The sequence below is a fragment of the Sciurus vulgaris genome (genome assembly GCF_902686455.1).
Source record: "Sciurus vulgaris genome assembly, chromosome: 17".
Lineage (NCBI taxonomy): Eukaryota > Metazoa > Chordata > Mammalia > Rodentia > Sciuridae > Sciurus > Sciurus vulgaris.
In genome coordinates, this window is record NC_136478.1 from 26901228 (window position 1) to 26928322 (window position 27095).

A 27095-nucleotide genomic window follows, 5' to 3' on the forward strand; every position below is an offset into this window, starting at 1 on the left:
CTAGGAAAAGTCCACTTGCTCCTGCGCATGCTGGGAGCGGGGTGAAGCAGGAGGCGGGGGACAGCCGTGACGGTTTCCCGCTTTCTCCCGTGCAGGAGCCTGGCTTCCCTGAGATGTGTGACGTGCAGACCAGTAAGTGCTGCCCGTTTGTGGGTTCTGGGTACATCCCCGGAAGGATGGCTTGTTAAGCTAGGGTTCGAGTCAGGGATATAATTGGGGCCTCCTGACTTGGAGCTGAGAGAGGCCCCTGCTGAGCAGGTGCCATCTCTGTTCAGCCTGGTAGGGCGAGGGAGAGTGGTGACGTGTCCCTGAGGAAACCAGATCCCATAGACTGGAGCACCCTTGAGCGGGCAGGGTGTCCCCTCACCTGCAGCTGGGGTGAGAAGATATAGATGCCTTTTATCCCAGCCCTGAGCCAGGATTGGGGGACAGGGACTGAGGCCCCACAGGGTATGCTGGGGGTAGAATCTGCTTCATGGCCTCTTGACATGCAGTGATTCATTCATCACTAGGCAAATGATGAGGGACAGCCCACTGCAGGCCAGGCTTGTGGGCAGCGGCAGCCCCTGTTCCATCCTGGACATGGGCCTTCTGAGCCGGGTCAGGCTGTCCCAGGACCACTCTCTGCTGTGCTGTTATGCTGTGTCCAACCCCAGGGTTGATGGTAGCCTTCCTGAGCACTCTGAAGCTGGGGTGACCACTGTGGCTTGGGACACAGACAAATGGCTGACTTCAGGGCTTGGGTCTGGCAGAGGAGCCATGAGAGGTATTAGGGTTCAAGGTAGTCATGACAACAACCCAAGGAGCAGCAGAGCACTCCCGCCTCAGGACAGGACAGGCCCAGTCTCTCATGGAGCTCCTGGCCACCCTGAGCATGCAGTGAAGGGCCCTCCATGGCTGTTGGGGCAGATGGGGGACAAGAGCTCAGAGAACTGAAGGCACCTGCCCAGGGTCACAGAGCAAATGATGGAGTAGTAACGACATCCGCCCAACAGTAGCTGCTGAGTCGGGCAAAAGCTAAAGGAACCCAGACTGGCTCCTGGGACAGGGGCCCTTCAGAGGGCTCGGGGGCTGGAAGCTGGGCATTTTTTCTTCCTTTCTGCTCCTCTGGAAGGACTCAGGACTCCCAGCCCACTGTAGTCAGGGCCGCCTGCAGTTCCGGGAGCAGGTAGGTCACAGATGGGCACCCAGCTTGATAGTGGGGACAGGCATAGTGCAGGGCTGCCGTAACAAATGACCACAAACCAGGTGGCCTAAGACAGCAGAAGTGTTCTCTCTCGCAGTTTGAATGCCAGAAGTCCAGAGTCAAGGCATTGGCAGGAGGGTCTCTTCTGAGGCTTTGAGAGAGGGATTGTCCCTGCCTCCCCCTGGCCTCAGGAGGCTGTGGCCACACCTGGGGCTCCTTGGCTTCCAGCTGCCCCCGACCCTGTGTGAGTCTCCAGGTGGACTTTCCTCTGTGACTCTGCGTGCCACACCTCCCTTGACTTTCCTTTGCTAGGATGTCAGTTACTGGATTTAGGGGCCACCCTAAAGCCAGGATGAGCTCATCCTGAGATCCTTAACGTAATCAAGTCTGTAAAGACCCTATTTCCAAATAAGGTCACATTCACAGGTAATAGGATTAGAACTTGAACTTATCATTTTGGGGGACACTGTCAACCCACTGCATGAGGTGCCCGACGGGCTGGGGAAGGAGCTCCCCTCTCCTCCCCGCTCTGTCCCCTGGCCTCCCCTTCCGTCCATCCGTCCATCCGTCCGTCCCTTCTGCCTGCCCACCAGCTGCCCGCCCTGCTGACTTCTCCTTTGTTGCAGGGATGGCGGCCGCTGGAGGCCTCTGAAACAAGGGAGAAGGGGTCTAGGAGAGCCCAGATGGACAGACGGATGGATGGACGGAAGGAAAGAAGGACGCCTGGAAGAGAAGACGTTCAGGGGCTGGAGGGCAGGGGGAGGCCATGGGCCCCCTCCCCGCTGGATCAGTGAGCCGCTGGCCCCTCCCCAGGCTCCCAGGCAGGGCAAGCAGAGCCAGAGTCACGGCACACAGTCCCCCAGCTGCCTCCTCTCAGGGCACCTGACCCAGGCCAACACGAGGGGAAGGTCGGCCAAGAGTAGCCTGGGAGATTTAGGCTAGACAGCAGGGGGACTTCCTCAGTGGAAGGCTGTGGAAAGCCCATGAGGCCTCAGCATGGAGCTTCTCTTTGAGAAGACCTTACCCAGCCTCGTGTGGCACCTGGCTCCGTCCGAATTTTCCCGTCCAAAGCCTGCCACTTTGTCTCTCTGGACAGGCTGGGGGCCACCAGTGACAGTGACATCAAAATCAACATTAAAAAGGCATGAATATCCCCACACCCCTGTGACGGCATGATATATTGCTTAGGACAAGGCTGAAACACGTGTTTAGATTTTAAAAGTGGGTGAGCCGAGTGGGCTGTGGCTTGTGGTCTTGGGGTGCAGGAGGAACTAGCTAGGAGTCCTGGGGTCCAGCTGGCCCAGGGATGTTTTTGTTTGGACCAAAGGGTGATTTTAAAAATCAGAATGATTGCCAGCATTTACTATGCAGGCGACTTTATGTAGAATGTCCGGCTTCCCTCCCAACCTGGGATGCTCTGGCTGGGGCAGGTGGCACCTGTTCCTTCATTCACATCCTCCATTTGAGTTTGAGACTCCGATGTCTCACACTGACAGGGAGGGGAGGGCCATTCCAATAGGGGGAATAAAGCGAGAAAATGCCTGGAGGAAGGAGAGGGAGGGGCATGGGGGGCAGGGGGTGACGCCTCGGCTGTCTAAAGGCCCAGTCCCTAATGCTGAAGGTGAAGCTAGAGTCCTTGAGCCTGACTTCAGCTGAACTGGACTGTGGGCAATGGGGAGCCACTGAAGGTGGCTGAGCAGAGGAGTGACTTCCCGGAGATTACTCTGAGGCTGAGCAAGCACTGGAGGCAGGGAGAGTCATCAGAGCAACTGGGGGACGACTCTGTAGAGTTCCCACCCTCGGACCTCATGGTTAGAATACGGTGGCCTTGGAATCTGCCTTTCCAGGAGGCTGCTCCTATGGTTCTGATGATGAGGGACAGCTACTGTTAGGAATCTCCAGTGAGTGACAGGTCCGTGCTTCGGGCCGGCAAGGAGAGGTGGGCCTGGACTGGGGAGAGGCAGAATGAGCAAGAACACACCCAGGCCTGCCACAGAGGATGGCTCGGAGCCGGGCCCCAGCTTGGCCAGCGACCTGGGGTCCGGTGGGGGCTTTCCCAGGATCCCCTGCACCTGGGCTCCCTGACCCTGGAAACAGGGGCACTTTCCTTGGGGTCAGAACCCCATGCAATGGTGCTGAGGGAGAGAGGTCACTGACCATGAGGTGGGAGGTCCAGGCAGGGCAGCGCTGGGGCTGCCGGGTGGAGCCCCGGGGATGGGGAGCATCAGACCCCTGCAGGGAGGGCACTCGCCGCCCACCGCCCTTCCTGGCTGGTGGCCGTGGCACCACCCTCTTCTCAGAGCTGCCACATCTAGGGTCAGCCTGGGGTGGCCTGACGGGCCTGCTGCAGAGCAGGAAGGGGAAGCCTGGAGTGCTCCCCTGGAGCACCACCACGAGGAGGACTCCATGAGGTGAGAGCAAGCGGCCAGGGGAGGACGGCACCGACCCTGAGGATGCTTCCCACACAGGGCGGCCACCAGCGCCACCGAGGCTCTCCGGATGCTGGGGACACAGGTGTCAGGAGACTTGACTCTGCCTCTGACTCCCTGTGTGACCTTGGACAAGTAGTTCAGCCTCTCTGAGCTGGCTTGGGCTGTAAAATGGGGAAAGTGCTGCTCTCTTTGGGGTGCTGTGACAGCCAGCCAGCTCTTCAGCCAGGTGGTGGGAAGTTGTCCTCCACTGTCTCCTGTAATGCTCAGGCAGGAAATTGCTCCCCAGGGGACTCTTGGAGTACAGAGGCGAGGAGCCACTGTAGACATGGGTAGTTCAGGGTGCGGGTGCGTGCAAGGGCTTCCCTGGGGACATACAGGCACTTGACAGGGATAATATCTTTACCTGGAAGCTGGGAGTCCTAGGCCTGGCCCATGGGAAACACCCCATAAAAGAAAGTGATGATTTTTGTTTCAGTTTGCTCATCTGTAAAATGGGGAATCAAATATAAGAGAGGAAATAAAATGGGGATAATTATTATTCCCACCTCAGAAGATTGTGTGAGTACTAATGGAAGGAATCGTGTCACCTCTGAGCACAGGCCTGGCCCTCTGTGATACTGAGGAATGCTGCTGCTGTTACTGTGATTATGCTTTTATTGTCGTTATGCTACACCATGAGCAATAACTTCCAAAATCACAGGAAAAGACTGAGGCCAGCTTCCATTTAAAGTCACCGTTACTAATTCATGCTCAGCTTGAGGGCCACCAAGACCCCTGGAGCTTTTTCGGAACACCTGGTATCTAGGGATTCTCTCCCTTTCTCCCAGACACTGATCTGGGGTGGGGTTCCTGATGAGCCTCCCCTGTCCCCACTTCTGCCAATCTCAAAGGTCCAAAGTGTTTCCATAGTCAGGGATCTGAGTGTGTGGGGAAATGTTCAAAATTACGGACTCCTGAAATTCTCCACCCCGTGGGAAAGTTGAGTTCCCTTGGGGAAAGCAGTTTCTGGACCCAAGAGGCAGGGAAGCGCTCCCGGGATCAAGTGCTGAGCTTACGGGTCTGCACCCAGCCAGCCAGTGGCAGGCAGGCTTCCTCTGCGCCCCTTGGGACTGTCTGGGCTGCCCTGCACAGAGGGGGCAAGACGGACCCCATGCCTGGTCTTTTGGCACCACCTGCAATGCTCTGGTTGGAAGGAAGTCTTCTCTCTGCTCTGTCACAAACTGCAAAGGAGGCCCCAGTGAGAAACAGAACAGGTCAGCCATTGGCAAAGCTCAGTCTCAGGAGGAAAGAGGGAGGAGACCACGCAAGGCTAATGGCCGTGGCTTCTACCTGTCGCTTGGCACGGATGGGGTCATGATGGTCCCTCTGGCAACAGCGGCATTTCCCTTGACCTGGCCAGGAGCTGAGGTGCTGCTGGAGATGGCCAAGCTTCCCTGGGCTTCCTGAGACTCCCGATTCCCCTGCAGGAGTCTCACAGGTGGCTCCTCCTGTCCCTGCAGTCAGTGTCCTCCCTGAGCAGCAAGCAGAGCCCGACCTTATCCTAGAAGATGTTGACTCTCACTGGGAGGATGTCCAGCAGGACCTCAGCGCCAGCCCGCAGGAGATGGAGATGGTTCCAGCTTGCGAGGAGGAGAACAAGGCCGTGGTGGAGATGCCCAGGTGGGAGCCAGAGAAGTCCCCAGAAAGGGTCCGTGACTGTTTGAGAAGGTAGTAGGCATGCAGTGTGGAATCCTACAGGTCTAGGAGGGCACAGGGCAGGCGCCAAGCCCACCCGCCTCCCATAGGTCACACCTGGTACTTTTTGGTACTGGAAAGTGCACCCAGGGATGCACCACCCCTGAGTCATATCTCCAGCCCTTTTAAATATTTTATTTTGAGACAGGGTCTTGCTAAGTTGCTGAGGCGGACCTTGAACTTGCAATCCTCCTGCCTCAGCCCCAAGTCACTGGGATTGCAGGTGTGCGCCACATTCTGATGCCCCATCTCAGAGACAGTCTGGGCACATCCAAGCTTGCATGGCCCCCTCTATTTTCTTTTGGCTGAAAGATAATATATCTTCAACTGTCTGCACCTTGCTGCGTTCATCCAGTAATGTACCTTGAGGTCTCCCCACATTCAGTCTGCAGAGATCATCCTTATCATTTTCATAGCTCTATAGAACTCCATCCTATGAGCATACCATCATTCATTTAACCCGCCACCACGGTGGACATTTTGTCATGTGTTGCCGGCTTTCTGTTACTCTAACGACATGACTGAGATAATCAACTCAAAGAACTGAACCTCCAGCCTTAGCCTGAGGCAGCGTAACAGCAGGAGGGTCTGTAGCATGGACTTTGCCATCAGAAATGCCACTTTGCATCATTTGTGAAGTGACCTGGGCAGGTGGACTGGGGAGTCAGAGCTTCTGCCTCCATAACTGTGGGACCACCAGCAGGTCCCAGCAGAGGATCCCTAGGGCCAGCTGTGAGATGGATGTGGTGGGTCTCATCCGAAATAGGTGCCCCTCAGGGTTGCTGATGCTCTCCTCACCACAGAGGGTCACTTTTGGTCCCAGTCAGGACATAGTTAAACCAAGAGACCAGCGCAGGATTTCAGGGCTGGAGGCCGGGGACCCCAACTCCTCGTCCACCTTTGCTCAGCTCACACATCTTTCTTCCAACTTTGCCAGGAAGCCACACAAACCCTACCTGCTTACCTCCAATGGCAGGGGGCCACCCAGGCACATCTGACTTGTGAACTTGCTCCTTCTACAAACACTAAGCCTGCCTCCCTAACTCTTCGCTCTGGGCCCTGCCACCCCACCGCATCCCAGAGGTGGAGACCGTGGTGCCCTGGAGCTTCAGTAGCGAGCCCGCGTCTCCCTCTGCCTTCGACCTGCTTCTATGTAGAGTGCTAACAGTGTCTTGCCGTCTGGGGAAGGATGCTCTTGGCCAGCTTTGCAGAGGCACAGGTTACTGATGACGCCAGGGCCCTGGTAACGTAGATGGTTACCTAGCAACCCCATCTCTGCAGGCAACAGCTCAGCTTTTCCTAGCAACTGTGGTCTTTCGGTCCCCACCCGGCCTCCCTGGGGATGTTTCTGCAGAGTCCCCTGCACTTCCCTTGGATCTGATTAGAGGCAGGAAGGACTGGTGGCTCAGCTGCCATTGGAGCCACTCTGGCTTGGGAGCTGGACTCCTGGCAGGGCCGGGGCTCGCCAAGCTCCACACATGCACGGACCCCAGGCTTGGGGTGAAGGGCACAGTCTTCAGCTGAACCGCATCATGGGCGCCCTTGCTGGCAAAGACCGAGAGACCCAAGTAGGTGGCTGCTTCTGCCTGAGCACTCCCCTGTTCCCTTCCTTGGTGGCTGGGGTTTCAGGGGAAGAGTGTGCTGAAGGTGACAGGGAGGACCCTACCTTGGGGACACAGCCTGCTGGGGTGGTTGGGGGAGGAGTAAATTGGCAAGCCCTTGTGAGCTGGCTGCCATTAGTCATCCCCAAGTCCCTTGGTCAATCTCTGTTCCTTTGCTTGGAGATCCCTGAGGCTTGAGAACTTTCTGGAAGTTGCTAGGCTGCTGCTTGTGGGCTGGGTAAGAGGGAACCTTGGCAGGTACTGGGCACACTATTGGTTGGAGACAGTTAGACTTCGGTGCATGGACCCCCCAACAGCCCTTGGTGATGTTGGCAGGGCCACCACTGGGCTTGTTGGTGCGTGGATAATGGAAGCTATTTGTGCAAAACATTCCCCAGTCCATGTGGGTGATTTCATAGCCCTGCCAATCACCACCTCCTTGGGATTAATGACAGCAATGACAAGAACAGTAATGATAATAGCTGTCATCTGACTGGTACTTTTTTCCATGTGAGACACTGCTCAGACAGTCAGAGTGGCAGGTTCTGTTATCAATCCCATTTCACAGAAGGGGGAACTGAGGCTCAGAGATGGTGCCCTGCATGCCCAGGGCTGGTCTGCCAGGAAGCACAGAGCTGGGGTTCTGTCCCTAGTCAGGCTGGCTCCAGAGTGAACACAGAGCCTTGTACTTTAGACAAGGAAAACTGCTTTCCGTGTTTGGAGGTAAAAGATTTAGAAAAATCACAAGAACCACACTGACAGTCTCTTTTGATTTTTCTCTGAGGGTCACTGGCCCTTCTGACCTCACGCACACACGTAATTCAGGCTGTATAGACCAGGTGAGTCCTGCCCGTTTGACAGATGAGCAGACAGAGCCAACCCCAGGGCTTCCAGGTGACTTGCCCAAGGCTAGACAGTGATTTCCTGGCCTGATAGAGGAAAGAATGGAACCTCAGATGCCTCTGGCTGGGACAGGGGTGGCTCATTTCCAGGGCCTTTCAGAGAAGGGTCTTGTGTCTCTTCGGGGAGGGAGATGCCAGTCCTGCCCCTTGCAGCAGAGGTCTGGAGTTCAACAGTCATGCAAGGTGACATTTTGTGTAGTAGGCACCGTGCCCACAGTACTTTCAGGGACCTGCGAGAACATTTCTGGTTTTTCTTGTGTTTGTTTTCCACGGGGCTGAGGCTCAAACCCAGCGCTTCCTGCCTGCTAATTCTCCCACTGAGCAATACCCCAGCCCTGAGAATGTTCCAATGTCTTTTAAAATCAGATTACCCCCCAAAGGACTTTGAGATAGCAGAAAAATGTTGCAAGATATTGCAGTCATAAAACAGTTTTTACTAGGGTTTTGGGGGATGAGGGGCCTAGGAAAGTGGATGTGCTCAGGACCCATGAAAGTCATAATATGGCCCTGCTCTTGTGACTTGACGCTATCAAAAAATCAATTTTGTGCCAGGCAAAGTGGGGAGCATTACCCTGAGAGTGGAAATGTCAACACAGAGAAGGGAAATAATGTGAGTTGGGCACTATGTCATTCAAACCCTTGTCCCACTCCTCGTGTCACGTGGGGCCCCGTTGCTGCTCAGAGGTGGGCAGCAGAACTGAGAGGTGCACACAGCTTTGGGGTCTGAGGCACCTACGACTTTTCCAGGCTCTCCTTGTTACAGGCTGTGTGACCATGGACCAGCCATTGAGCCTCTCTGAGCCTCTGTCTTCTGAGCTGGAATGGTCTCAGCCACAGCTCTGGTCCCTCGGGGTTGTTTGCAGGAAGAGTCAGGGAGACACTCGGGGCAGAGTGCTTGGCGCAGCGCCTGGCCAGCGGCCCACACTGTGATGGGGGCTGATTCCTGCTCCCTGGTGGCTGGATGGAACCCACTTGGCTAGCTCCTGTCCCCACCTCCTCACCCGCCTCGAGAAGGCTGAGATTAGGCCTCCTGGGTAGACAAGAATGAACCTGGGCCTTCCGGGTGGTGGACACCCCAGAGCATCTTAAATAAGCCTCTTGGAGACAGGGACCAAGGGCTGAGGCGGGGCCGTTCAGAAGCTCGACTAACCCCAACTGCAGAAGTCTCATCAGCCCCTGGTTCTGACGCAGCCTCTAACGCAGAGGTTATCCTTAGACGTCTAAGGGCTTGATTTTGTCTGGAGAAAGGCTCTTTTTTTAAATACCTACATAATAATATTCAAATTAATTGGAATTAGTTATTGGCATCTAAATATCAGGAAATTCTACCTTCAAAACTTGTAGTTCAGGCTTCTCTTGAAAATTGCAAGATTCATTCCCAGTCGAGTGGGGGCGCTATGCAAGTAGTGTTGGGCTCCCCACTTGCCACAGAGCTCCCTGCCCCGTGGCTCACTCTGACCCGGTCACTCCTGTGTGCCTGCTGCCTGGGTCAATGGCCACTGAAAGCTTCCACAGTTGTGTGTGACTGACCTCAAAGCACAGAAACAGCCAGGGCCTGGAGATGAGTTTTGTGTGGTTTGGGAAAATTTGCTGTGTGATTTTTGTGCTGGTGAACTCAACTCTCTGGTCCTTGTTTTCTTATGCTCCCTGCTCTGCCTGACCACTATGTTGCCTGGAGACTCAGGGGCAATTCCTGGGCGTGAATCCTGAACCTTATGCAGTGCCTCCCGCCCACACCCCAGGGGATGTCACCTCCCTCCCTCCTCTGTGCTCTTCCTGCCACATGCGGTCCTGGCTTCCTGTTCCTGGTTTTAAAATCCTCATCCTTGATCCCAGCTTTCAGGCCACCTCCTCTGGGAAGCCCTCCGTCCTAGGAGAGCTGTGGCTTATTTCTCAAGTCCCTTGCTGAGCCTGTGTCTCAGAGTGATGGTCAGCAGGACACTGCCCTGGTGCCTGATGGGGACAAGGGCCTGGTCTGGGACATTCTGCCCCCAGTTCCTGGCCCAGAGCTTCGAGCCCAGCAGGGTTGGACTGGTGAAACTCCTAACCTGGTCCTCCCCTCCCGCCCCCCAGCCGCAGTGTCCTGCTGGATAGCTGTTTGCTGGTGCGGGCGAGTGTGGACCAGAGCAGAGGAGGCGGGAAGCCGCCCCCGAAGGCCTCATTCCAGGTACGGGGAACCCCTGGGTCCTGGGCTGGCCTTGCCGGAGAGCTGGGGCCTGTCCGTGCTCCTTATGGGATTTGGGGCTGGTGAGGGGAGTGTGTGGAGGGTCCCACTCAGATGGTCAGATGGTGTCAGGAGGGACCTTGGTCATGGGTGGGGTCAGGTGGAGCTACGTCCACCTTGCTATGTGGCCTCAGTGGCCACCTGTAGGGGCTATAAAGGCCTCCACAGTTTGTAGGAGGATCCAAAAGGGGTCCCGCCCTGTGAAGTGCTGTCCGGGTGGCGGGGTCTGCTTTGGTTGCTCGGTGCCCCTAGGAACAGGCTGTCCCCGTGTCAGGGCCTGGGCCTTCCTGTGCACTGCCCTCCTCGGGCTCTAGGCCACCTTCCAGGTGCCCCAGGGGCCAGGCCAGCAGGGCCTGACCGGCTGGGCAGGGCAAGAGTAGAATGAGGGACCGTGAGGACGGCCAAGGTGTCCAGGGGCCGGCCCAGCACTGCTCCCTCTGTATTTTTGCAGGAGCTTCCGGAGGAGGCGGGGGCCACCAGCTCAGCAGGTAGGTGTTGGTGGGGAAGGCTGCATGAGAATGTCGGGCTCCCTTCAGGCGGCGGCCTCTCCGCCTCTCCCTCCACCTCCTTCCAAGTTGTTGTCCACCTCCCTGACCTCAGCAAAGCCCATCCTCCGTGTCTTTGGGCCACATTATCATGGCTGGATGACATCTTCCACAGGTCCTAGGGAAATGGCAGGAGACCCCCGGACTCTGGCTGGAATGGGGAAGCCCTAGCCCCCACCTCTGCCCCTGCCATGGCCTCTCAGGGGGTGCAGCTTTGGGTCCTGCCACCAGGGTTTAGCTCAGATACAGCAGAATGTAAGTGAGGGACAGCGGGACCCCAGCCTGCAAATGGCGCCCCTGGACACTCTGTCTCTGGGCTTGTCCCGATTGCCGAGCTCTCAGGGCTGAGCCCAGTGTACCCCTACTCCTGAGAGCTCCAAGAATGGAATGGTGGGGAGAGCCAGGTTGCTGTGGTGCATACCTGTAATGCCAGCAGCTCAGGAGGCTGAGGCAGGAGGATTGCGTGTTCAAAGCCAGCCTCAGCAAAAGTGAGGCCCTAAGCAACTCAGTGAGACCCTGTCTCTAAATAAAAGGCAAGATAGGGCTGGGGATGTGGCTCAGTGGTCGAGCGCCCCTGAGTTCAACCCCTAGTCCCCCTCCCCCCAAAAAATAAAGAATGGGTGTGGGGAGAGTCCAGGGGACTGAGCAGCACCCAGACAGACAGACCATTGCACAGATGGCACCACTGAGGCTGTGCATACCAAATTTGGCTCCAAGGTCAAGGCACAACCTGAAGTTTTCTCCCCTTCCTTGCTGTGTGACCCGAAGCCAGTTCTGTGACCCCTCAGAATCCTGACTCCTGAATCCAGTACCCAGCTCCAAGTCTGTTGGGCAGATTGAAGGTGCTCAGCATCATGGCTGGTACAGAGGGAGGAGACAGTAGTAGAGATGATGATGTTCGTGTCCCAGCCAGCCACGGAGATGGTACTGGGCTGGGGTCCTAACCCTGGGTGTCCCCAGTTTGCCCTTCAGCTGGTCTTTGCCAAGCGTCTCTGTGAAGTTCAGTGTTCATCCGTAGGAAACCTACTAAGTCCAGGCCCCACGCTGGGCCTCCACGTAGCTGAGTAAGTCCAGCAGGCAGAGTGGGACTGGTTCAGCCCCTGCTCCAGGTATTGGGAAGCAGGAGGTCTGGAAGCCACCCTCGAGAAGCACCGAGTCACTGCCATCTGTCCACCGATACTCAGGAGCCTGGATCTAGATCGGGCAGCTTCATGCCACCTGGGAGCTGGTGAGGAATGCAGAGCCCCAGGTCCACCCAGACCAGCCCAGTCAGAATCCACGTGTAGCAAGGTCCTCTGGCCATCGCTCTGCACATTAGTGTTTGAAAAGCCAATGGCCTTGAGCCCTGGTTCTCAAACTTGGAATTCTGGGGGTGATTTTAAAATTCCTCATGCCAGGCCTCCATCTTGACCATTGAATTAGGTCCCAGGGGACCACAGGCCTGGGTATTGGACACACTGGCTGCTCCCTGATTCCACTTGCAGTACAGTTGGGGCCCCAGTGCCCCAGGAAAGGGGACTGCTTCTGGCCAGGAGTGAAACTGATCTGCCTCCAGCGTTTCTTTGGACTGGTCAGTTCTACTGGGCTAAGAATATTTTCAATCCGGGATTCTGGTTCTAAGCATCTGGTCCTGCGTTCTGGGGTTCTGACTTTCCTTGAGTCTGAGATGGGTCGTGCTGCTGTATGTAGTTAGTAAGTGGAGAGAGAGGAGTCAGGGGCTCTGGGGCTGCTGTGGCCTGGCCACATGACCGGATGACACTTTTGATGCTGAACTTCAGGAATAAGAGTGATGGGTGCTTCAGACCTTGGACAGTGCAGGTGGCCACGCTGCTCTGTGCTGGTGCCGAGGGGAGGAGCCCCACTTACACCCCTCCCCTGTTCTGCTCCTGATTGCAGTCCCCAGGGTCACACCTCTGCCCGAGACCTTCCGGCTCCAGCACCATGGCTAAGCCAGGCCAGGACATGGAGCTGAATCGCCTGGTCCAGGACCAGCCGCCTGGTCAGGTGGCCCCCAGGCCTGCACCCCCAAACCTGACAGAGCACCTCCCTAATGTGCCCAGCTACCGCCCCCCAATCACCCGCATCCCTGTCCTCGTCACCCGGAGAACGGCCTTGTCCAATTCCAGCTTCGCCAAGGAGACCAGGAGTTCCATCCGTCGCCTAGGTAGTGCGATCTAATCTCAGCCGTCCAGCAGGCTGGAGCCCGCAGCGTGCGCATGGCTTGGGCTGTCTTCTTGCATGGTGCTGTGGCCAGGGTGTGGGACTGTGCTCAGGGAAAACACTCCCTCTTCCTCTGCTGATCAAGGCTCCTTCTTGCTTTGTGGTGGCAACGTGAGAGGGTTCAGTCTCCTGACCATGCCTAAAATTCTGCATTTAGCAATCTATTTCTTTGCATTACACATTGCTTTCTGCAGATCATCAGGGTTTAAAATATCATTTGCACTGTAGTCTGAACAACACGCTTTCTCAGATCTCTGGGCTATGGAGCTTGGGCAAGGAGCTAGCAGTTTGGGGTGAGGACATTAAAAGAAGGGGAATAATAAAAGAGTAAAGCGGGACCCACTGCAGACAGAATCTACTGATCTTGAGAGTAGGCTTTCTGAGGACTGTTAATATCTGCTCAGCAAATCCCACTCCAGGCGGGCCAGGAGGAGGGTGTGCTCACGGAGAGCGCAGAGGGAGGGCCTGTCTGGATCCCTTTGTCACAAGGTCCCCACAGTGGCTTTCAGCTACTGCTGCTCACTGGCCGATGAAAGTGCTCAAGGACATACTGGCACCTCTGGACAGACCCCTGTCACCTTCTGCTTTAGCTCAAACCGGACCTATCGACTCTCCCTTTGATGGGTTTGCTATTTTGGGTGGACCCTGTGCAGAGCTGCCCCTGAGACAGGCCAGGTGGTGGGACGGAGCACTTCACAAGGAGACCCCTCTCTCCCCTGAGTCGAGGTGGCACTCAGATGGTCTCCGCAACACGAGGTGCTGCCGCGGGCTGCATCCCCTGGTGGGCGAGCCTTAACTCTTCTACTCCAGGAGCCCCCGGCTCCCACACCCTGGGTCCCCCGTACCTGTTGTCCTGTTCGGGCCAACTCTCCTTTTACTTGCTTCTTATGCCTCACGTAACTGATTCTCTTCTCAATTTAATTAATGTCATTGAAATTTTGCATTACTCTTCTAATGGAAAACCAGCACTGCTTGCCATAGAGAGAAAAAACCAGGAACACACTGAGAATGAATCATTGCTGAGAGCTGCCAGTGGGGCACGTGGCAGGCTGGTGGCCAGGTTGTGCCCTTAGCTGAAAGGGGACATTCGTGAAGGCCACCGTGGCTTCTCTCTCGCTGACTCTCTTCCTGTCTTCCTTTCCCCAAGTGCCTGCCACAAAAGATCACCCAGAGGTGCAGGTGGAAGACACCGAGGCAGACAGCTGCCCCCTCATCGTGGAGGAGAAGGCCCCCGAGCAGCTACCACCTTCGCCTGCCAAATCCGACACCCTCACGGTCCCTGGCACGGCCCCAGGGGCCCACAGGTTACCTTTCATGCTTCTCTTGGGCTTTCCTGAGCACTGTACCACGTATCCATGTGACAGATGAGGAGACTGAGGCCAGAGAGGGGAAGCAGCTGGCTGAGTCACACTGCAAGTTGGTGTCACGCTGGCACCGTGACGCCCTCTCCTGGTTCTCCTGATTCCTTTCTATAGGGGCTCTCACAGGAGGCCCTGCCCCAAATGCCCTCAGCTATGACAGTATAATCAATAAGATGACAATATATAATGAAAGCGACAGAACGAATTTGTACTTCCCTTTTATTTTTGGAAAGATGCTGTTTAGTGTGTTTAGTTAGACTGACATATGATTATAAATTGCCAGGTCTTTTGCCCCTCTTAAAGCAAATTTTAAATGTAGAATACAGTTAACGATATGCACATCGTGATACAGCGGCTCTCTGGACTCTTCCATCTCACAAAACCGAAACTCCATACCTTGAAGGGCACCAGCTCTTTCCTTCCCCACCCCTCAGCTGGCCAGCTCCAGCCTGCTTTCTGTTTCCACGAGCTGACTACTTCAGGTACCTGGAGCCGGTGGGAGCACGCAGTTTGTTCTTCTGTGACTGTTCTGTTTCACGAGGCACAGAGCCATGTCATGGCCGTGCCTGTATCTCCCCTCGAGACTGAACGCTGATGCACGGTGCCGTGCTACACTGTTCACCCACGGGGGGACAGGTAGCTTATGTCCACCTCCCAGCTATTGTGAAAGTGGGAGGGCAGGCCCAGAAGGCTGGCAAGCCTCCATCTGAGTGCCACGTGACTGTCGCACCTGTAGGTGAGGGCTTGGCCCCGCCCCTAGTGTCCTGCTGTCCAGCAGGAACCTCCCCTGACGTGAGCTTCCTGGGAGGGTTTGCAGGTTCCGGCTGCTCTGGGCAGGTCTCCCAGGGCAGGGCCAGAGGGAGGCTTCTCCAGCTCTGCAGCAGGGGACTGGGGGGTGGGGACCAGGCTGGAGAGTCCAGCTTCCCCCTGGGTGCAGGGCACTAGCTGCAGGTCCTCATCTGGCCCGGTTACAAGGCGAGGTTCTCCTCCCGGATTCCATTTCTGGTTGAGCCCCACAGAAGTGAGCGCCCTGGTGGGAGGCGATCGCGGGCTTTCCTTGGAAGTCCAGGTCCCAGAGCCTCTTTTCTAGAGCCCGGCCACACCCGTTTGCTTCCACAGTGTCAGACCTGAGTCACAGTCTCTGTTCACCAAACTGAGTCCTGCGCACTGTACCCCAACTCCGCAGCAGGGCCCCCTCTCTAACTATTTTCTGGTCCTGCCATTCCCAACCGACAATCTGTCTTTGTGATGCCAAAGTCGACCTTCCTGTGTAGGTCTTGCTGCGTGTGTAACCACCGCACACTCGGGTTCAAGAGCCGAAGGCTCATCTTCACGTCACCGTCGTTCTGACACTCGGCCTGCGGGGATAGTCCAGCCTTCATGTGCCGATGCTCATATCCATGTCCCCAGCTCTTGGTTTCACATGCTAACACCATATTTTATGTTTCATAGGGTAATACAAGTCCTTAAGAAATGACAGTTCTTCTCCACCAGCACCTAATTCATTAACCCATAAAACGCCGTTCCCAGTGGTAGACACTGGACTGGGCAGGTCCTCCAGAATTATCTTTATGCTTCAATGTCAACTCATTCTACTTTATCCTGAGCAGGACTTTTTCTCTAATTCTGGGGCTGGCTTCCTTGTTGATGTTAAGAAATTTCTTTCTTCATCTCTTTTCCTCTTTTCCCAGGTTTTGGGGTAACCCAGCCAAGCAAATCATTCTCACTGTTGAGACAAAGGGTGGGAAAAATCCAAAGAATTCACCCCTAAGCTGCCAATGTCAAATAATATCAAAGGCACCTCTCTTACCCCATCAGATCACCCAGATGCCAACCTGCGGACCTCAGGCCAGGGGCAGGCTGGGCAGGAACCTTCTTGTCCCTGAGATTCAGGTGGTTTTCAGGCCTAGACACCATCAGCCAAGATGCGACTAGCTCCAAAATGCAGCATTCTATGGCAGACTTGACCTTTCTGAATGACAGGGGACCCCTGGATAATTTAGTCTTCATTTATTCAGATAGAAAACCTGGAATTCAGGAGAGGGTGGGACTTGCCCAAGGTCATACCACAAAAGGGTGCAGGACAGAGAACAGAGGGGGAGACTTTGAACTGGAAGCGGTAAGGAAAAGGCCATCCATGTGAGACCCAAGTGCCCTTCACAGTCCTGTAGATTTAGCCCTGTTTTATAGAGAGGGGAAATGGAGGGGCTCAGAGAGTTTAAGTAATTTGCCAAGGTCATGCCCTGGTCAGAGGCGGGGCTGGCTGATACCCAGTCCGTGTGCTCACCCTTCTGCCAGGCCGATGAGCAGCTGCCAAGGCCGAGGTCCGAGGGTGGTGGCGTCCTTCTCTTTTCCTGTTTGCCTCCCTCCAGCAAAATGAGGACCCTTTGGCAGCACCATCCCCTTGCCCTCCATCCTCTACCTAAGAACTGGTTGGAGGTGGTCCTCAGGCTCAAAGTCATTTCTCTTCGCCCTCGCTGAAGGCACCTTGCTTGTCTGTATCCTTGCAGGAAGAAACTGCCCTCTCATGAGGATGAGGAAGAAGAACTCAAGGCACTGTCTCCAGCTGAGTCCCCAGTGGTGGCCTGGTCAGACCCCACCACCCCACAGGAGGCCGAGTGAGTGGGCCACCCCTTGGGTCTCACATGACGAAGGCTGGGTGGGGTGGACCCACGAGGAGGTGGGGCAGTGTGGATGATTTTAGAGGATGGATGCTTTGGGGAAACTACTTCTTCCAGGGGCTTTGGAGCAGTAAGGCAGTTGGGTCTTCTGCCCAGGCTGCTCCTGGTTGGTCCCGGAGTCCTGCAAACTCTGCAGAATGGACTGCGACTCTGGGTCCAGCTCTGTGAACAGCCAGCAGTACTCACAATGACCTCAAGAGGGTCATTGGAAACAGACAGGACACGGGATCTCCAGTGGGCCCCATCTTGGACGCTTATTAAAACTTAGCTCCCCAGGCCTGTGAAGTTCTGCTGGCTGAGAGCCTCAGGCCACAGCCCTGGGGATCCACATTCCCGCCAGCTCCCTGAGGATTCTGCTGTGCCTTATATGCAAAACATGGTTAGAAACTGCAGTAATGGCACTGGGTCTGGGATCTCTGGCATCTAATTGTCCCAAGGCTGGGTCAATGGGAGGTGTTTCTGAAGGATTTGAGTGGCCCTGGTGCATGTTGGATACCCGGATGCCTGCCATGCGCCCAGCAGCCATGAGCCAGGTGAGCCACAGGAGATGCCAGGCTTGCCTTTCTCCTTCTGGTCTTATTTTTTTAAATTATTCATGACTTTATGCCATTTGTGCTTAACAGAGTTATAGAAAAGTCATCAGAGATGGAGAATCAGGAAAACCCCTAAACCTCACCCATAGTTCACTTGCCCTTTTTAGCACCCATTTGATACAGTAGGGTAGGTTAGGATCAGGATTGAGTCTCAGAAAATATGGCATAAGTCAGGTAAAATAATAAAAAATCATTATTTATTTTTATTATTAGCACAGTGGCTACTTGGGAGGCAGAGACAGGAAATTGTGAGTTTGAGACCAGCCTCGGTGACTGAGCAAGACCCTGTCTCAAAATAAAAATAAAATAAAGAGTTGGGGATGTAGTTCAGTAGTAGAGCACTTGCCTAGCATGCAAAAGGCCTGGGTTCAATCCCGAGCACTGTGCGCACGCACACGCGCACACGCGCGCGCACACACACACACACACACACACACACACCAATTATCTTTGAAATCCCACAAAGAGGTCAACATAGACACCCATGTATTCGTTAGGCTAAGCCGCTGTAACAAATACTCCCTAAAGGTTCAGTGGTGACGGGACAATAACAGTCTCATATGTCTTAGTTATGACACTAGCTGAATGTTTCAGGTCAGTGGGAGGCTCTGCTGTATGCAGTCATTTAATGACCCAGGCGACAGTGGCTCTGCCACTTTTTCCATGTGGCTTCCAAGTTCCCACTGGTCACCATCAGGAAGGGACAACCGCAGGCCTCTCTTCAGCAAGGAGCCCTGGAGTTGCATGTCCTGTATCTACTCACGTTCCGATGGTGAGCTCTCCCCTGGAAGTGAAGTTCCAGGCTGGGTGGCTCCATCCCAGCCACTACTCAGCACAGGAGAGAGCAGGTGCCAGGGAGCACTCCTGTGTCTGCCATACCTGCATGCCACCTCTTCTCAGGCCCATGTCCTTGGTTCAGCACAAGAGTGGTGGTTGACTTGAGTTTCTGTACCTTGACGTGTGACATCTGCAAGCCCTGCTAGTAAAGTGGGCTTAGCGAGCTGATCCCAGCCACTTGTGGGTGCCCCTTCCAGGGCAGACACCTCATGCTGATGGAAAGCCGGTGGCTTTCATTCCTTCTGTCTCTCTTTTGCTGTCAGTGCATAAACTCTGATCCTGTAAGTACAGAGATCTCTCGTGTGCCTTCACTGCCTCTCCTACCAGTTATTTCCTATGTCCCTGAACCTGGCCCTTCTCTGTGCTGCGGCAGACACGTATCTTAGGGGAACCTTGAGCTGGGTCTAAACGCCCGATTCTGCTGAACTCTGAACTGCGTTCCAAAACTTTCTCCCTCAACTACAAATGGAATGAAAGGTTGTTTTCGGAACTGGGCTTCTGAATCAAAGACACCTAGGTACCTTTTCTGCACACGGGGCCGGAGCACCTGGGCATGATTCCCCTGCTGAATTTCCTCCTGAGAGAAAGTGGAGAGGGTCTCATTTCTACTGTTGGGGAAGCAGGGGCAGGATGCTGGAAGGTGAGACCCAGACACGGCCCAGCTCTGGCTGGGCACAGGGTCCTTTTCTGCTCAGCCTGTGTACCGTTCCCCCAGTGGCCAGGACCGGGCAGCCTCCACGGCCAGCCAGAACAGTGCCATCATCAACGATCGGCTCCAGGAGCTGGTAAAGCTCTTCAAGGAGCGGACGGAGAAGGTGAAGGAGAAGCTCATCGACCCCGATGTCACCTCCGATGAGGAGAGCCCCAAGCCCTGTGAGTCAGGGCTGCAGGTGGTCCACCTGGCCAGAGAGAGGGTGGGATCCCCTAAGTCCCTGCCAACTAATGGTGAGGGGGCCCCAAGGGGATAACTGGAATACAGAGGAGAAGCCCAGATCCCTGTGCTCTGGACTTGGGGCCGTGTGGATACAGGTTCTCTATCTGGGAGGGAAAGAAGATCAAAGTTATGAGCACAAACTTGCTCACGAGAGCAACTGCCTTGTGGACCCTTCTGCCCCGTTCCCACTGGTAGGTGGGGGTCCAGCCTGGGGCTGTGTCTCATGGTCACACTCAGATGGTGTCCACAGTCTGCTGTGGCAGCAGACAGTCTTATTGTTCAGATTCATCAGTGCCTCAAAAGTTCTTATGGGGCCACCTGAATATTTCCTTTTTTTCAAAGATTTAGGAGGAAATAAGAATCATGATTTCTTGTCAGGAAAGTTTTCTAGATCTTTCCAGAGAAGGGCTTTGGAACTCAAGTTGCCCACAATGGATTTACCAGACCCTGACTTCACAGTCCTAAAGCTAGAAACATAGCCATATTGAACCTGTAAGCAACAAGCCCCCAGTGACCCAAAGCAGCAGGGTAGTTGCTCAGGCAGGTGGTGAGAGCCCACTGAGTCTCCCTTGCAGAGATGAAGGAGCCAGGATTTCTGCTCTGAGAAGCCTGAGCAATATTTCCCTGATTTCTTTGGGCCCTTCTGCGCTCTGCCCCTGGACAGGAGGGCCCTGGGTACAAAATCCCCAGAGGGCAGCCAGGGGGTCCACACATAGGCAAGTGCACCCTGAGCTGAAAGGGTCACCTTGCCCAGGAGGACCTCACTGGGGTGGCTCCTGAGAAGCAGTTCAATGTCATAGCTGATAAGAGTCCCTGGAGGGCTGCTGCAGAGGGAGCTCGGGAGATGCTTCAGGGGAGCTGGGGGGCGCTTCAGGGGAGCACGCTGGATTCCACACACAGAGGCTTGCAGCAGGTTGTGGGAAGACCCCTCAGTCTGGTTCCAGGGTCTGTGGGTTGCGACCCTTCTCAGGGCTGGGTTGGGTGGTCACCCACGTCATCCCTCAGCCCCAGCCAAGAAAGCCCCAGAGCCAGCCCCAGCCGCGAAGCCCCCGGAAGCCGAGCAGGTGGAGGAGGAACACTATTGTGACATGCTTTGCTGCAAGTTCAAGCGGCGCCCCTGGAAGAAGTACAAGTTCCCCCAGAGCATCGATCCGCTGACCAGTGAGTTGCCACCCCGCTTCAGGGGAAGAGAGTGGGGGGGATCGGGTGAGGCCAGGGTCCTCCCAGGTTCGTGACCTCTTTTCAAAGTGATTCCACACTTACTCGCTGGATTCTTAAGAATAAACAGCAACAAAAGCTGCTGGAATGGGAACACAAGGTCACACCCATTTTACGGGTGGACAAAGTAAGGCACAGAGGAATCATCCAGCCTAAAGCACAGTGAGTCAGCCCAGACCCAGGACTCCAGACTCTTGGCCGAGCCTTGCTGCTCTGCCTCACGAAGTCCTTCTGCTCTCAGCGAGAGGGGAAGGGTTCTTCCACATCCAAGGCGAATTCCTCTCTCATCCCTTTAGGCCCATGCCATAGTCCTTGAGTGACGCTACTTCGTACGTGACAGCACTTTACAGTTTACAAAGGCCCTCCCTGCCTCTTTTGTCTGACATTTTCCTGTGACTTTGAGAAGAGCAGGGCAGATGCCAGAGAGTGACTTTCTCAAGGTCACAAAGGAAGTCTTTTAGAGGGCTAGACTCCAATCCTGGTGTCCCCTGGGCTTCTAAAATGACTAGGAGACCTACGTTGTCCATGCATCCACCCACCCCCCTGTCTGTCCATTAATCTGTCCATCCTGCGGTTATTGCTTACTAAGGCAGGAATTATCTTCTTAGAAAATTTTCAAAAGGAATGAAAGCCAAAGGCGTTTCTACTTAGGTGTCTATTATCTAATAATTGCCCCTGTGACTCCTCAGTGTGCACTTCATTAGGGCCTGGGGGGATTTGCCCTTAAAGCACAGAAAGTTTCACCCATGCTGTTACAAAAGCGCCCTACGTACTTGGAGAAGGGGCAGACCCCTGGAAAGCCAGAAGCCCCACCTGGCCTCGTGGTAGGCTGAGGGTCCCCCCCCACTCCCCGACTGGTTCTAGCCGGCTCCCCCCGCCCTCCCCGCAGACCTCATGTATATCCTGTGGCTGTTCTTCGTGGTGCTGGCCTGGAACTGGAACTGCTGGCTGATCCCTGTGCGCTGGGCCTTCCCCTACCAGACGCCGGACAACATCCACCTCTGGCTGCTGATGGATTACCTGTGCGACCTCATCTACCTCCTGGACATCGTTGTGTTCCAGATACGCCTGCAGTTCGTCCGAGGGGGCGACATCATTGTGAGTCACAGGCTGGTGGAGAGGGTGACCGGGGCTGAATCCCCAGTCAGAGCCTTTGGGGGACTGACCCCTGATGCTGTGATAGATGATGAAATGAGTAAGATGATCTCAGGAGCAGCTGCCTGCGTGTGTTCTAATTACACACATCCAATATCGTTCACAGGTGAAGTGGCTCCTAGACCACTCAGTGGAATTAAGGATGGAGAAGGAGTCCAGGGAATAGCCTTTAGGTCACATGAACTGTTCAATCCTAGCTGAGGCCAGGCGTGGTGGCACATGCCTGTAATCCCTGCAGCTCTGGAGGCTGAGGCAGGAGGGTCTCAAGTTCAAAGCCAGGCTCAGCAAAAGTGAGGCACTAAGCAACTCAGTGAGACCCTGTCTCTAAATAAAACACAAAATAGGACTGGGGATGTGGCTCAGGGGTCAAGTGCTCCTGAGTTCAATCCCCGGCACCAAACAACAACAACAATGACAGCAACAACAAAATCCTAACTGAATTGCCTCTGAGTCTTGGCTTCCTCATCTGTAAAATGGGGTTGGTAATAGTTCCCACTTGGTGGCATTGCTGTGCAGATTGAGATGATGCAGGGCGCTCAGCTCACGTAACTGCTGGCAACCAGCACAGCCTGGGGCTCCTGCAGAGAGTGTGCTGTTGCTCTGCCACTTGGACCAGTTTGAGACCCTGAGCTCTGGGCCAGCTCCTGCTTACCAGGGAGGAAACCAAGGCCCTGACTGTGACTTATCAAAAACAGGTGACAGCTGGTGTGTTGGTGTACACCTGTAATCCCAGCAACTCAGGAGATGGGGGCAGGAGGATTGCAAGTTCAAGGCCACCCTCAGCAACTTAGTAAGACCCTGTCTCCAAATAAAAAATAAAAAAGAGCTGTATGCAGTGGTGCACATCTGTAATCCCAGCAACTCAGAGGGCTGAGGCAGGAGGATCCTAAGTTTGAGGCCATCCTCAGCAATTTAGCCAGGGAAATGGACAGATGAATTAAACAAATACTTGTCAAAAGAAGAGATACCAATGTCCAACAAATATATGAAAAAATGTTCAACCTCACTGGCAGTCTGGGAAATTCAAACCAACAATATACTAAAATTTCATCTCATGCCAATCGGAATGGCAGTCATCAAGAATACAAACAATAATAAATACTGGAGAGGACGTGGAGAAAAAGGAACCCTTTTACACTGTTGGTGGAACTATAAATTGGTACAACTATGGAAATCAGTGTGGAGGTTCCCGGAAAGACTAGGAATGGAAACACCATACGACCCAGCTATACCACTCCTTGGTGGTATAATCCCAAAGAATTAAAGCTAGCACACTACAGTGATACACGCATACCCACCTTTACAGCAGCACAATTCACAAAGGCCAAGCGATGAAACCAGCCTAGCTGTCCATCAACAGATGAATGAATAATGTGATGTATACACCATGGAGTCTTATTCAACCATCAAAACAAATCATATCAGTTGCAGGAAAATGGATGGAATTAGAGACCATCATGTGAAGCGAGATAAGCCAAACTCAGGTCGAGGGTCATATGTTTTCTCTCCCATGTGGAAGCTAGAGAGGGAAAAGGAAAAGAAATTGGGGAACTCATGAACATCTAAGGGAGCTCAGTAGAACAGAGAAAGGAATGGGGGCGGGGCGGAGGCGGGGAGTGCCGAGGAGTGGCCAAATTATATTGTTTTATTGTGAACATGGACGACTATGTAACAACAAATCTCACCATAAGGTACAACTGTAATGCACCAATAAAGAATGTGCAAACAATTAGTAAGGGCTGGGGAAGCAGCTCAGTGGTAAAACATGCCTGGGTTCAATCCCCGCTCCTGCAAAAATAAAAAAAGCAGGTGACCTAGTCCCCCATGTCCCTGTGCAAGCCACTTCCTGAAATTTCACACCAAGGGCTGGGGGTGCCGCCGAGTGCCCCAGGCCCTGGGTTCCATCCCAACACAGCAGAGAAACTACAATTTCACAACAGCAGCACCGGCTCCACCGAGTATGAACAAGTCAAGGTTTTGCCTCTAAAACAACTTAGGGGAAAGAAAATTCCCAGGCCAACCTCCTGGCTGGTCGGATCAGCCCAAGAAGTCAGCTGGGTGGCCCTGGACAAGGCCCTCCCCAGCTGGTCCTCTCTGGCTCCGGGGCCACGTGGGCAGTTGCTGGGAGGAAAGGGGCTCTTCGAGGACTCCCCTTGGCTTCCGCAGGTTGGGCCTGAGCTCTCACCCACGTCTCCATCGTTATTCCATTTTCTTTCAGATGGACAAAAAGGAGATGCGAAATAACTACCTGAAGTCCCGCCGATTTAAGGTGTGTGCCAGGGTGCTAGACTTGGTGCCTGGTACCCTGGGCACGCGTAGGACATGGTGGGCCCTATGTGGAGGGATGTGGTGCCATCCATCTCCTGTGGGAATATCCTCCAGGCCACAAGGCCCCAGAGGCCACACAGGATGGGGGCCCATAAGGCCACCTTTCAGTGGGTCAGTCCCTCCTGCTGGTTCCCAATAGCCCATGGTAGCTGTGGTCATGGTAACAGAGCCGCCCCGCGGGCTTCTACTGAGGTTGAAGTCAAGGGGCTGGTTGGTTGGGACTCTGTCCCCCAACTGAGGCCCTCCTGGGGCCTCTGAGCTCACTTCCCATGGACGTGGAGACGCCCCTCACCGCTCATGCTCAGCCCTGGGTTATTCATTTTGCACACCTCGGTGGCCCCCGGCCTTCAGATGGACCTGCTCTGCCTCCTGCCCTTGGACTTCCTCTACTTGAAATTCGGCCTGAACCCCCTCCTCCGCTTTCCCCGCTGCTTAAAGGTAAGACCCGCAGCCTCCCTTCCCCCGTGCTCTGCGCTCTGCACCAAGGCGCTGCCATCTTAATGTCCCCCCAAGGTCCGCCCCCAGGGGCCTGGGGAGGGAGGCGTCCTCGCAGGTGGCCAGGGGAAACGCACCCACTCCTCGCATGTCTGGATTCCGGGGCACCGCTGCCAGGTGTTGGTCCAGGAGCTAACCAGACGCTGGCTCCCCAACCCTGCCACGTGGGTCGTTAGGGCGTCCTCAGAGCCTGAGGAACCTGCCCCAGGGCACACAGAAAGAGCGGGTCAGGATTTGGATCAGGCGCTCTGTCTCCTGCTTTATTCTTTCAGTAATTAAGAGCTGATCAAGAGTGGGGTTCTGCTTATGATGGGCTCTACCTAAAAGATGGGGCACTCGCACTTGGAGGTGCTGGGTGATGCACCCAAGGTTGCAGGAGGGGGAAGTGCCAGGATGGATGTGAAGGCCCCGCCCACCGCTCATCTTCATTGGTTGGTGCTCAGTGTCAGTCCAGTTGTTCAGCCTGCCACTCACTGGGTAGAACCAGGGTCCCAGGGAGGGTCTGCCTGACATAGGAGACCTGGCAATTGACATTGGAGTCCTTTAATGTCACCAGGATAGACAGCCACTCAGCACTTGGGATCCCCCAAATGAATTTTGCCAGCCAACCATTTAAATTCATCTCTTTTCCTATGTGATGCCTGGTACCTTTCCCAAAAATAATAAATGGGGGGGGGGATTTACACAAAAGGGAAATGTAATAACATCAATAACCCAGAGAAATAGGGCAGAGAAAATAGAAGGAATGTAAGAACCCTGGTGAAATTGAGCCCAGGAGCTGCCTCTGAGCTTCCTGGCTGCCAAGGGGAAGAGGGAAACCGTATGTGGCACCATTCTTATCTGACTCAGGCCAGCCTCCTGGGGGCTGCAGAGGTTGCTTTAGAGCCAGACACTGGAGGGAGGAAGGCTGGGTCCGCAGGCCAAGATTTACCCCAGATGTGGAAGTGCGATCCACATCTTTGTTCATGAGGTAGCCCCAGTGAGCCTGTGCAACGCCCAGGCCTGACATTAGCATGACTCAGAGGAGGCCTCCATTTGAACCTGAGGTGAGGGATCCGAGCCCAGAGCCCTTCTTCATCCAATTTAAACTCTGGGTGGAAATTGGAATGAGCCCCTGGATGCTAGCTGGCATACCTTTAGGAATTCTTCAGAGATACTATTATCTTTTTCTTCTCTTTTTTTGGGGGGGAGGGGGAAGGGTATGGGGGATTGAATTCAGGGTCACTCAACCACTGAGCCACATCCCCAGCCCTATTTTGTATTTTATTTAGAGACAGGGTCTCAGTTGCTTAGCAACTCCCTGTTGCTGAAGCCGGCTTTGAACTCGTGAGCCTCCTGTCTCAGCCTCCTGAGTGGCTGGGATTACAGGCGTGTACCACTGTGCCTGGCATAGATACTATTTTCAAATATCAAAACCTAAATGTGTTGAAAGATTCTCGAGGGGATATAGCCCAACAGAAAGAGCTGGGAGCTTGGAGTCTGATCTTTGAGTTCAAATGTTGACTCTTGGGGCTGGGGTTGTGGCTCAGTGTTAGAGCACTTTCCTAGTACATGTGAGGCCTGGGTTCAATCTCAGCACCACATAAAAGATAAATAAAATAAAGGTATGTGTCCATCTACAACTAAAAAACTACATATATATTGAAGAAAATGTCGACTCTCACTTTCCATAATTGGCTTTGGACACATTACTGGACTTCCCTGAGTGAGACTTTCTGTCAGGAAAATTATGAGGCTGGGATGTGGCCAGTGCTAGCTGCTGGCCTAGCATGTGGCAGCCCTGGGCTCCATTCCCGCACCCAGGAAAGAAGGAAGATAGATGCTAACACCACACACTTCATAAGTAAATAAGGTGGTTATACAAGGTGCCAATCATAGAATAAAAGGAGTAGTTAGGCCTGGTGCTGTGATACACACCTGTAATCTCAGTGACTTGGGAGGCTGAGGCAGGAGGATTGAGAATTTGAGGCTAGCCTGGGCAACTTTGTGAGACCCTGTCTCAAAATAAAAAATAAAAAGGGCTGGGGATGTATCTCAGTGGAGGAGTGACCCTGGGTTCCCTAGCACCCCCCAAAAAGCAAGAGTAGTTATACTTTTGTTACCATAAATAATCCTTTGAAGAACGTAAGGAAGAAGTGTTAGGAATGATTTATTTTAATGAAATTGTTTTCCTTAAAAGTAAACATTTAAAACAGAGTCCCTAACTTGGGATGCATATGCCCCTAAAAATTTCGATATGGGATTCAGAAGGTCTAGGAGTCCCCAGAAGTCACCTGCAAACCGTGAAGCCATGATTCCATGTGATTTCCAAGGGAAGGCGCTGTCCTCAGATTCCCGACTGCAGCCTCTGGCCCTCCCAGGCCAGGGCGAGGCCCTCTGATTCGGAATGCTCATCTTCCAGCCCCGTCCCCTCAAGGAGGAAGGGCTCATCCTGCAGGCGGGGAAGGAGCCCTGCAGCGGGATCTGTCCCTGACACCTTCTCCTTCCTCCCAGTACATGGCCTTCTTCGAGTTTAACAACCGCCTGGAAGCCATCCTCAGCAAGGCCTACGTGTACAGGTGAGACCGCGCACGCCGCACGCTCATGCACACTCACACACACCCCCACCCCCAGGACAGAGCATTCTCTACCACGGTCAGCCGGTCACTC

At 54.4% G+C, this 27095-nt stretch overlaps 1 protein-coding gene across 2 annotated transcripts in view; it reads left to right on the forward strand.

The window, feature by feature from the left end:
• The window catches only part of CNGB1 (cyclic nucleotide gated channel subunit beta 1), a 71948-nt gene that overhangs the window by 21148 nt on the left and 23705 nt on the right, over window positions 1–27095 (forward strand). For both annotated transcript variants that reach the window (XM_079117593.1, XM_079117592.1), the window contains exons 12-23: window positions 96–132; window positions 5118–5277; window positions 9929–10022; window positions 10531–10567; window positions 13992–14148; window positions 16716–16823; window positions 19032–19189; window positions 20256–20411; window positions 21358–21566; window positions 23842–23892; window positions 24303–24389; window positions 26940–27004. In XM_079117593.1, the coding sequence (XP_078973719.1) occupies window positions 96–132; window positions 5118–5277; window positions 9929–10022; window positions 10531–10567; window positions 13992–14148; window positions 16716–16823; window positions 19032–19189; window positions 20256–20411; window positions 21358–21566; window positions 23842–23892; window positions 24303–24389; window positions 26940–27004 (1319 nt within the window). The remainder of the gene's footprint in view (window positions 1–95; window positions 133–5117; window positions 5278–9928; window positions 10023–10530; window positions 10568–13991; window positions 14149–16715; window positions 16824–19031; window positions 19190–20255; window positions 20412–21357; window positions 21567–23841; window positions 23893–24302; window positions 24390–26939; window positions 27005–27095) is intronic.